Below are 12,686 nucleotides of genomic sequence, written 5' to 3' on the forward strand. Positions count from 1 at the left end.
TTTTTAACGAATCAAAGACGAAAACAATGACTCTTGGCAGCTTGAAAGAACAATTGCCAGGATTCCCCAACCTTGACTCTGTAAAATTCAGTGGAGCAATCTTGGTGTTGTGGTTGACAACAGAATATCGTGGATGGACCATGTTGATAAACTGTGCAGCAGACTGAGTAGTGCCATCTTTGCAGTTAGAAGAATCAAGCATGTCGGCACAGAGGATACAGTGAGAATAGCTTACAACTCTCTGTTCGAGTCCTATCTCAGATATGGCATTGTCTTGTGGGGCGCTACGGCGAGTGGCAACCTGGAGCGTGTTCCTCATCATTCAAAAAAAGGTTATAAGAATACTGGCTGATTCTTGACTGGAGAGACAGCTGCAGGTGTGCTTTTAAAGAAATGGGAATATTGACAGTCACTAATATCTACCTGCTGGAAGTGATCTACCTGGCATCCTCAAGACAAACTGCAGCGCCACAATGGATACTCACACCTACCAAACCAGGAATGCCACAGACTTTGCTCTGCCGATTCACCACAGTGGTCGCTTTCAATCAAAGCCTTCATATGCTGGAGCCAAGTTTTTCAACATCCTTCCTGACACAATCAAGAGAGCTGACCCAATTATCTTAAAGAAAAAACTTCAAGCTTGGTTGCTCCAACGACCGTTCTACACCATAAATGAATTTCTGGACTGGCCAAATTTTACTATGTAAAGCAAGTTCTGGACTGAAATTACCATATAACAAATGTATTGTACTAAGTGACACCATTTTTCAATCTTGAAGATTTGTATAATAAAGATAATTCTCTCTCTCTCTTCTCTCTCTCTCTTTGATACTTTGTTGTATTGGTTCATTATGTTTGTTTGACATGGGTATAGTCAAGCCTTCTGGACAGTGGGTGGGTTGTGCCTTGTGCATGAGAGCTTGTTTAACAACATTAACAGTGATAATAAGTGAGGAACACGCAAAGCTAGAATCAGCTGCACAGAATTGTTTGGCAGTGTGAAAATTAGATTTGTTCCTGTATTGAAATACATATTAAAAGTTGTAAAAGTTATATACTAAACTTGTTTTTGCTAAACAAAAAAAAACCCCAAACACCTAATTTCCTAGCATATCAGAAAGCATTAGCACATTTTTCAGTAATAAAATATTTTACCTGGTAACCCTATTAAAAAAATTTAATAGTTATGGAATCATCAAATTAAAGGTAACAATTTCACTATCAAACCCACTTTACATTGGCTTTTGTCTAATTTTGTTGAACAGAAGAACAGTATTAAGGAACATTATTGAATATTCATAAAATCTAAATCTTGACTTATTGTTTTCCTCTTTTTTTATTTTCAATAAAAATAAAGAATAAGGAATTCTATCCCAAGGAAGAAGGTTAGATATGCAGTTATCATTCTTTTTAAATATAGCCAAATTTTACCTTAAAATATATTTGCCTTGCACTACAGTTGATATACAATCAGATGAAAAATCCATAAATACTTTGTTTAATTGAATTAACTTCGACCTTGTTATGGTGTTTGTTCCTTATTTTGCCCTGGTATACCAAAGACTTGTAAGTTAAAAGCTCATCAGTGACGGTTTCCATTTAAAAGTCATTTAGTAAGTTCCAATGTTATGTTCCAATTTCCCAACATAATGGCTTTGCATACATCCTGTCTCTTCTCTCCTAAGATCTTTTTTTGCCATCTTCGTGTTGCTTGACAATTTGTTAAAAAGCATTGTAATTTTTCAATCATCAATATATATTTAGAATGTATAGTTTTTGAGTCTTTTATGTAGTTCTATGGCAAAATCAAGGTTTGCTATATAAAAGCAATAAATATAATAGAATGAATGTCTGAGTGTTCAGATCTTATTTTTAGTTCAGTGACTGTAATCTGATGAAGCTGAACTTTGGAATGGTTCCGCCTTTCCACATACATAACGTATGATACAAATAAAATCAGAACATCTTTTTCATGGATTGTAACTTACATACTAAGAATGGTGTTGATATTTTATTATAATATGTGAGGATTACACACTTTCTTCAGTCAGGAGAGCCTTCAACTTCTACTGACTGCAATGTGTTACAAAAAAGAAAGTACATTTATGATTCATTGAAAATTATCTATTTAAAAAAGAATGTTTATAAAATAAATATTGTTTAACTAACTTTCTAAATTTAACATTGTTATTTTTTTGTAATTTAAGTGGCATGGGTAATTGAAGAATTTTGCATTTTAATGGTGTATATTTTTACTTTACAAAGAAATATAAAAACACACTGTGTTCCTGATTTCCATGCCTTGAACAGGTGTGGCCTTTAAATAATTGTTAATGTTTTTTATTGCAAAAAATTTGAACCTCCACCACTATGTACAAAATGCATGATTAGCGAATTCATTCATCCAAAATAGCAATTTATATATGGATAATTAAGATTAACATTGCTGTTTAGTTGTTTATATAAGTTGATTATATAAAAATTTTAATTACAACATAAACTTACTTAATGTTTATACAATGAAAACCCAATATTTAAATTATTTAAAATGGCTGGGTTTGTTCCTTATTGTTGGTTCTGATTACTGTATTTAATAAGTAAAATTTCAACATATTAAATATGAATCAAACCATTTTCTGTGTAAACACCTGTTATACATCATGTATTCAATTTTGATAACAGCATTTTGTGAAATATTTCATCAAATGCTTTGGAAAGACTTTTACAAATTCATGACAAATGATAGTTAGTTATATATGTGTTTATATATATATATATATATATATATATATATATATATAAACATTATATTATATTATATTATTATTATTTATATTATTTACACACTATATTATTTTTATATATATAAATAATAATATAATAAGTGCCTGTCTTAGGGCACTGCTTTCGCCATTATCCTTGACTGTTCTGAGCGTATCACAAAAACCAATTAATTTAATAAATACATTAAAACTCTGAAAATTGATCACCTATACTCATACAATGGATTAGATTATATACAAACCAAGACATTGAGATTTTGCATTTGTAGTAGGTACAGCAATTTGTTATGGAAAATTCTAAATACATATAAGTAAATAAACCAATTAATTATATTCTCATTTTGATCTCTAGACATATATAATAGTAGTGGTTGTGTGATAATCTATCTTGATGTTATTTGAAAATATTAGTTAAGCAGTCAAAATAGTATGTTAATTACAATAAATTTGTTGTTATTTTAATTAAATCATCTAATTTCAGGATTCCAGCCAGGTCCAGGACCTTATCCTCCTGCTCCGGGGGGCTATCCCCCTCCTCAAGGATATCCTCCAGAAGGTGGCTATCCTCCTCCCCAAGGATATCCTCCGGCTGGGGGCTATCCCCCACCTCAAGGTTATCCACCAGCAGGAGGTTACCCTCCTCCAGTTTCTCAGCAACCAATGTCTGGGGGTCAACCACCGGTTGCTGATGGTAAAAAGATCATAATTTTTTTATATATAGTTTCTTATTACACGTATATTTGCTGTCTTGAAAAGAAAAATCAGTTGCACATTTTAACCCCCCGAACTTTTGTAACCCTACTTTAAAAATTTTATAAAAAATACTTCTGTACTATAAACCTATATGTAATACATTAATTTTTACAAGAAAAGTGGAGATTATGGTAAAAAATATTATACATAAACCATAAAAATATACTACACTAAACAAACTTTTAAGTGGTTGAAGTGAACATAATAAGTGTGATAATATAATGAATATTAGAATTTAAGTTTTCCAATGTATATTTTATCTAGTTTCAGAAAATAATGATATCCCGGTTTTCTTGATGTAAAATTAAATATATTATAAAAACCATAAATAGTACAGGAAAAGCCTCACTTTGTTACTATAGGTACGATTATTTAAAAAAATGTACAAAAAATATAATTGTTACACTAAATGTTTGCAAAATTTAGAGAATTATATGCACTACAAAACAATAAATTAAATAACCAATTTCTACATTAAAAAAAAATTTTTTAAACAGTGGTAGGATACATATAAATTTATCCATATAGGTACAATAATTTTCAAAGCTTAGCAACAAAAATATAATTTCACACTAAATATTTCCAGAATGTCAAAATTTAGCGTAGTATAGCCTAAAACAAAGCTATAAAACAAAACATAATACACCATAACCATGACACATCACTAATATTCAAAATGGCTATTTGAAGAAGACAATCTTTTTGGCAAGTTTTATGACATCACTGGTGCTAAAACAGCAAAACAAATTTTACTATTGAAATCATCCATTCTTTCTGCTTGAAATGGTATATAAATAGTAATGGTAGTGTTGATTTATGTACTATATGAACTGTCAAAAACATGTGTGTTAGATCAACATTGATTGCCACTCTAGGTTGATTCAGATTGACATTATAATGTTGATTGCCAATTCCAGGGTTGGTATACAGTATATAACATAGCCAATGTTTGAGTTAAAGTTATACATTCAAACAATAATAAAAATTTTCAAACATTAAAATTGAGGGCTAAAAAGCAGCATCTAATTTTTAAATCTGTATTTAGATTTTCTACTACACAAGAATGGCTGGGAGTACATTACTAATAGACAGATATAAGTTAAACCTGTATTCAAATCAAATCATGAATATCTAAAGTTTTCAATTAATTGCTTAGTTTATATAGGCTTTGCATAACCTAAAATGATTTCTCAATAATATCTGAACGACTTCCCACTTGTCTACTTGTACCTGATAGATAATAAAATGACTAATGAAAATCTTTAGTTGTTGTAGAGCAAAAGATAACAAAAATAAAGTCACGGTGGGGACTGAACTATTTTAATGTTCTTGAAATAATCTGTTATGTAATGTAAAGAAAAACATATGTGTAAGTGCCATTGTTAGTTTTGAACACGATAGGATAAGCAGTAGAGAGAGTTTGTTAATTGATAAAGTGGGCAGGCTGGAGGTCAGAGGTGGCTGTGAGCTCCAACGGTGTTTCCCCTGATTCTGTTCTGAGAGCAGCAGGTTCCTCTGAGATAAGTTAATAGTGTTATAACGACTACAGTTGTTTACATAACCTCGTGGGTGACACCAGATACTTGTGTGTCGGTGTGCATGTCATAGACTGTCTGCTGTGTTTCATTTGTGTTGATGGCATCCAAAGAAAAGATTTACTACCGTAGGTCTTGGAAAAAGCATTTCAAGTCTTTATTGTCCTTTCATAAAGAATGGACTCATGTGAACTTTCGTGGTTTATTTTATAAGTTTGGGAGCAGCAGCCAGAAGAAAGCAGGATACATCAAATTTTTAACTGATGAAGAGAAAAGGTAAGTTTATCTCCCTATTATTGTGGGAGACTACTTAACTATGTTTTAGTTACTTCCTTATAGTAATTTATTTCTCAATTTAAAATGGTTTTTTTTTGTTTTGATCACAAAACAGAATGTGAGCACAGAATAAACATTAAAGATAAAACTAACCTTCAATACAGATAACACATTATTACCACTCTCGTTAATTAGTAGGATCAACTCTTTATTAGCTCAATGAAATTGTAATATCACAATTAAATCTGCATGTAGTTTTTGTAGTATGTTTGTTTCACCAGCAAATGATTTTTTTTGGAAGAATAGAAGTGATATAACCATCATAGGGGAAGTAATTTAATTCTGTATGGTATAGCATTTTTCATCTTTAGTTAAGCAAATCTTTTTTTTAATGCATTAAAAATACACATATTTAGGTTGTAAAACAATTATAAATAATGTTTAGTACCAATGTTCTAGATTATTTCTTGATTATGTTCTAGAAAATAATCAAATGGAATAATGAGTTATTGAGAAATTCTATGTAGTTTCCAAAAAATATGAACATTTTTATAATATTCAAAACAGCACTAACATTATAAATCCAAATTTAATAAATTTTGTAAAAATTAAAATGTAATAGATAAAAAGTCCTATACACATTATTTATTAGCTAGTTATAAAGCTAGTATTCTAAGTCAGATGTAGTAGTGTGTTAAATAGTTGAATAACAACTATTTCAGTTGTTATTGAAACTTACATAAGATGTGTACCAGATATTATATGTTAAATCTATCCACATCTGGTATTTATGAACATGGTAGAAATGCAAACACAAAATATACATTTATATTGCAAAATATGTAAATTATCATCAGTTAGTTGCATTGCATTATTATTTTTTCCAATAGCTCCAGGAATGTTGCTGTTAGAAACTTATTTCCCAGTTCTTGGTGGAAACTAAAAATAAAATTATTTTGTACTAAAAATTCCTATCCCAACAGTACACATACCAAGATTCTGATGTCAACCTGTGGTATTTCATTTTAAAGTTATAAAAAAACTAAAAGTTTTGGTATAAGAAAAATGTTGATGTACTTGTTTAATAAGTATGGTCATCAATTTACAATAAACTAGTTATATGAATTAAATCAATTATGAATTAAGTTCTTGAATTGAACAAAAAGATTAGGAGTTTTAATCCAGGATGATTTGAAATGGAATAGCCACATAATTGACTTGTGCAGTAGACTAAATAATGTTTTATTTATCATCATCATCATAATTTATTGTCACAATGAACGATTACAAATACAGCAACAGCTGTAAAAACAGGTGACATTGTCATAGTATACAATTAAATCATAGACATACAATTAGTCATAGACAGTTTTACACAAATTATCAGTTAATATTCAACTTAGAAAACACCTATCACATCATTCCTTATGAATAAAAATTTATAAATATTTTAGAGTACATTTTTGAGCTATACCAAAAACACATCTAAACTATAATACTTTTTTCTACTAGGTAATCAGCAAGACTGCTTTTGAATGTGTTGGTATTTATTTTAATCTTTAGGTCAGAAGGTAGCTTGTTAAAATTTTCCCCCCATGTACATGCGTGTTTTTCCAATAACTTTACATATGTATGTCTTGGGTATTGAAATTCTCTCTTAAATTTAGTGCTCTAATCATGAACGACGAAAAATGTAAATAATATTTTCTATCTTTTCATTTTTTTGACTTGTGTAACAATTTTTGCTAAGCGTTTTGAAATTCTCTCTTAAATCTAGTGCTATACTCATGAACGATGAAGAATGTACATAATATTTTCTATCTTATCATTTTTGTGACTTGTGTAACCAGACATTTGCCATCGTTCAGTGAAACAAAAAATCAGTAACACTATGTTTCGAGATCTGCAATCTGATCTCTTTTTCAAGTAAATAACTAAACTAATACATAATTACAAACTAGGTTAAAATAAAAAAATCATACCAAAGCGTTGTGACACGCCTAAGTCAGAAATCACAACCACCATGTGGTGTGTCAACTTCTTTAACTCTAAAACATGCAAATAATAAAAAACTATACACAACACTAATCATTAAAACTGAACTACAGAATACAGGTCACAATACGCCTGCATTTGTCTACCAACCACTTACGAATGACCAGAGGCCAATTGCAAATGGCAATCGTCATGGCAGAAACAAGATGACGGAAATAAAAAGGAAGGGGGGACAGGAATGGGCCTTTTTTATTATTATTATTATTATTATTATTATTGGTTCATGCCAAATGGACTTCTTAAAACTATACTGTGGCTCCGCATTGGTTTATTACAAATATCTGATCTGTTTGATACTTTTGGTTTTCTTTTTAGTTCATTTTTTAGAATTGGCAACCAAAGCGGCCTAATCTTGACTGATAGGTTGGTCTGCCAACTTAATGTATGTTGCCTCTATTAATTTCCTTTTATTTTATTTTTTTTATTTTATTTTATTTTACATTTCAACGGATATCTTCATTTTTACAGTTTTGAACAATAATTAAACAATAAAAGTAAACAACCACAGTGACAAATAGAGCAATAACGATTAATAAACTATTTAAGTGACGAAACGGATATAAACTATGAATGACTATAACGTAATTAATTATTAGTGTACCGTGATTTGAACTATGGAAAACAACGAACAATAACAGCAATAAATTAGCACGAAACAATGAGAATAAACAAGAATAGACAAGAATTAACAAGACACAATATATAAATAACAGCAATGAGAGACGTACAGATAAAGTGTAAGAACGAGTGTCTTCCCTCATTGTGCAACTCCTTTTAAAGAAATGTGGTTTCCGATGCATTATGTTGGCTTCATCCCAATTCCATACATATCATATCAGAACGTTGTGACTCACATAAATGGAATCACAACCACCATGCTGTATGTCGACTCCATGTACACTAACTCTAAAACATGCACTTATTAAAAAAAATATTAATTATTAAAACTGAACTGAGTTCTTAGTGGTTTTTCACTGAGTGTAGACCTGTTGTGACTTGTATTTGTTAGTTCAGTTTTAATAATTAGTGTTTTGTAATTATTACTTGCATGTTTTAGAGATAGTGTGTATGGAGTTGGCACACAACATTGTAGTTCTTGATTGAGTTGTTCATTTTAACCTAGATTGTATATGTGTTAGGTGAGTTATTCACCTGAGGAAGAGATTGCATTGTAGATCTCAAAATACAGTGTTACTGATTTTATGTATCACTGAATGATGGCAGTTTTCCGGAAAAATCCTGTTTGCTTCACAATCCTTCCATTGTCAAAAACAAACTTCAAACAATTAATTGTTATGTTTTGAGTTATAAATTACTTACTGTGACTTAACTATCTAAGATACTGTGCAGAGGTAAGATAAAATTATGTTGTATTGTATGTTTGTACAGGTGGCTGGATGAATTTGCCAACCGGCCCGCCCGCGAACTGTCCCCCTGGCTTGGAATATCTTACGAGTATTGATCAGCTACTAGTCCATCAGAAAGTGGAACTACTTGAAGGTAAATTTCCCTCATTTGTCATTAACTAATGTTAAGTCTCTTGTGACGTAAAGAAAATAAAAAAATCTGATTTAATTAGGTTAGCGAACAAAAATACTATTGATTCTGATACACGTCTCAAAGCTTCAATTTTATTTTATCTCTCTGTTTTGAGTTTATGTAAGTTTTTTTTTTTTTATTCTTAAAATAACCAATCCTATTGGGAACAAATATTTTGTATAGCTTTTATTTTCTTGAAATAGACATGTCTAGTGGATAGTGATGACATTACATTTCTTATAATAATATGGAAGGTAAACTGGAACAGTGTCTGGGCTACATAGCAAAAAATGTAGCTTTATAGCCTGGGAAAACCTTTTGCATTGCTCACAAGCAAAATATTTTTAGTGTTTTTTTAATTTTAGAAAATATCATAACAGAATTTGTGTATCTGGAAACCTGCTGTTCCAGTTATTCTGTTAGAAATAGAATCAGGTGATTTAAGTTTTTAAGTACACTGGAGGTACCACTACACTAGAGGATGGAAATCAGAGAATGTTTGGATAATCACATACCTCAGTGAAGGAGGGATCAGCTTCTCTTGCCATTTGACTTAATAATGTACGATTTTTTTCCTGTAGGTGTAGCTTTCATGTCTCTCAGATAGTGTGTAACCGTTTGTACGTCTTAATTAATCATTCCTAGTTATTAGAGCAGTGTTCCTTTTTATGTGAGTTAGAAATGTATTGCTTAGGTTTGAAATAACCACAGTCCAAAGAAAAACATCGGCTAGGCATAGTTAGTGAAGCCAGGACAGAATGGCACTAATGAGTATTGGAGGGGAAAGCATAATTCATTTAGTACCGAGTGCCGTACCACCTTGATTTCACTTTGTCCTCTCATTGCGTACCACACTGTGTTTGTTAAATAAATATATTATCGTCCATATTTATGTTATGATATTTCAGGATCAAAATCAAGAATTTTATTGTCTTTAAATAAAATTTGTGCAATGAACAAAGTCAGTATTATATTGCATTATAATAATAAAACAGTCAAGAATCTAATATACTGTAAATATAAAATAGTCAACAAATCTATAACTTATAATAATTAAAATAACAATAAAATATAAAGCTATTTTAACATATAAGTTACACATCATTAAAATAATATAAATATAACTTTATTATGAATGAAGTAAGTAAAAAATAATTGAATTAAAAACACCACTACTATCACTGGCCAAGTATTTATGTACAGGGTGAAATACCTTTTGTTTTAACCAGGTTTCTATTACTACTTTAAATCTGTGTAGGGATACAGACCAAGCTATCTGAGGCAACTTATTGAAAACATATCACTTGTATCACTGGCCAAGTATTTATGTACAGGGTGAAATACCTTTTGTTTTAACCAGGTTTCTATTACTACTTTAAATCTGTATAAGGATACAGACCAAGCTATCTGAGGCAACTTATTAAAAACATATCACTTGTATCACTGGCCAAGTATTTATGTACAGGGTGAAATACCTTTTGTTTTAACCAGGTTTCTATTACTACTTTAAATCTGTATAAGGATACAGACCAAGCTATCTGAGGCAACTTATTAAAAACATATCACTTGTATCACTGGCCAAGTATTTATGTACAGGGTGAAATACCTTTTGTTTTAACCAGGTTTCTATTACTACTTTAAATCTGTGTAGGGATACAGACCAAGCTATCTGAGGCAACTTATTAAAAACATATCACTTGTATCACTGGCCAAGTATTTACGTACTGGGTGAAATACCTTTTGTTTTAACCAGGTTTCTATTACTACTTTAAATCTGTATAAGGATACAGACCAAGCTATCTGAGGCAACTTATTAAAAACATATCACTTGTATCACTGGCCAAGTATTTATGTACAGGGTGATATACCTTTTGTTTTAACCAGGTTTCTATTACTACTTTAAATCTGTATAAGGATACAGACCAAGCTATCTGAGGCAACTTATAAAAAACATATCACTTGTATCACTGGCCAAGTATTTATGTACAGGGTGAAATACCTTTTGTTTTAACCAGGTTTCTATTACTACTTTAAATCTGTATAAGGATACAGGCCAAGCTATCTGAGGCAACTTATTAAAAACATATCACTTGTATCACTGGCCAAGTATTTATGTACAGGGTGAAATACCTTTTGTTTTAACCAGGTTTCTATTACTACTTTAAATCTGTGTAAGGATACAGACCAAGCTATCTGAGGCAACTTATTAAAAAACATATCACTTGTATCACTGGCAAAGTATTTATGTACAGAGTGATATACGTTTTGTTTTAAACCAGGTTTCTATTACTACTTTAAATCTGTATAAGGATACAGACCAAGCTATCTGACGCAACTTATAAAAAACATATCACTTGTATCACTGGCCAAGTATTTATGTACAGGGTGAAATACCTTTTGTTTTAACCAGGTTTCTATTACTACTTTAAATCTGTATGAGGATACAGACCAAGCTATCTGAGGCAACTTATTAAAAACATATCACTTGTATCACTGGCCAAGTATTTATGTACAGGGTGAAATACCTTTTGTTTTAACCAGGTTTCTATTACTACTTTAAATCTGTGTAAGGATACAGACCAAGCTATCTGAGGCAACTTATTAAAAACATATCACTTGTATCACTGGCCAAGTATTTATGTACAGGGTGAAATACCTTTTGTTTTAACCAGGTTTCTATTACTACTTTAAATCTGTATAAGGATACAGACCAAGCTATCTGAGGCAACTTATTAAAAACATATCACTTGTATCACTGGCCAAGTATTTATGTACAGGGTGAAATACCTTTTGTTTTAACCAGGTTTCTATTACTACTTTAAATCTGTGTAAGGATACAGACCAAGCTATCTGAGGCAACTTATTAAAACATATCACTTGTATCACTGGCCAAGTATTTATGTACAGGGTGAAATACCTTTTGTTTTAACCAGGTTTCTATTACTACTTTAAATCTGTGTAGGGATACAGACCAAGCTATCTGAGGCAACTTATTAAAAACATATCACTTGTATCACTGGCCAAGTATTTACGTACAGGGTGAAATACCTTTTGTTTTAACCAGGTTTCTATTACTACTTTAAATCTGTGTAAGGATACAGACCAAGCTATCTGAGGCAACTTATTAAAAACATATCACTTGTATCACAGGCCAAGTATTTATGTACAGGGTGAAATATCTTTTGTTTTAACCAGGTTTCTATTACTACTTTAAATCTGTATAAGGATACAGACCAAGCTATCTGAGGCAACTTATTAAAAACATATCACTTGTATCACTGGCCAAGTATTTATGTACAGGGTGATATACGTTTTGTTTTAACCAGGTTTCTATTACTACTTTAAATCTGTGTAGGGATACAGACCAAGCTATCTGAGGCAACTTATTAAAAACATATCACTTGTATCACTGGCCAAGTATTTATGTACAGGGTGATATACCTTTTGTTTTAACCAGGTTTCTATTACTACTTTAAATCTGTATGAGGATACAGACCAAGCTATCTGAGGCAACTTATTAAAAACATATCACTTGTATCACTGGCCAAGTATTTACGTACAGGGTGAAATACCTTTTGTTTTAACCAGGTTTCTATTACTACTTTAAATCTGTGTAAGGATACAGACCAAGCTATCTGAGGCAACTTATTAAAAACATATCACTTGTATCACTGGCCAAGTATTTATGTACAGGGTGAAATATCTTTTGTTTTAACCAGGTTTCTATTACTACTTTAAATCT

At 31.0% G+C, this 12,686-nt stretch overlaps 1 protein-coding gene across 9 annotated transcripts in view; it reads left to right on the forward strand.

The window, feature by feature from the left end:
- The window catches only part of LOC124362631 (phospholipid scramblase 2), a 78,266-nt gene that overhangs the window by 38,549 nt on the left and 27,031 nt on the right, over positions 1-12,686 (forward strand). For 8 of the 9 annotated variants that reach the window (XM_046817294.1, XM_046817295.1, XM_046817296.1 and 5 more), the window contains 2 exons: positions 3,268-3,477; positions 8,795-8,905. In XM_046817294.1, coding sequence (XP_046673250.1) covers positions 3,268-3,477; positions 8,795-8,905 — 321 coding nt within the window. Of the gene's footprint in view, positions 1-3,267; positions 3,478-5,048; positions 5,351-8,794; positions 8,906-12,686 lie in introns of those variants that run through there. The other variant, XM_046817303.1, reaches the window with a different exon arrangement.

This window comes from Homalodisca vitripennis, chromosome 5, assembly GCF_021130785.1.
Source record: "Homalodisca vitripennis isolate AUS2020 chromosome 5, UT_GWSS_2.1, whole genome shotgun sequence".
Taxonomy (NCBI): domain Eukaryota; kingdom Metazoa; phylum Arthropoda; class Insecta; order Hemiptera; family Cicadellidae; genus Homalodisca; species Homalodisca vitripennis.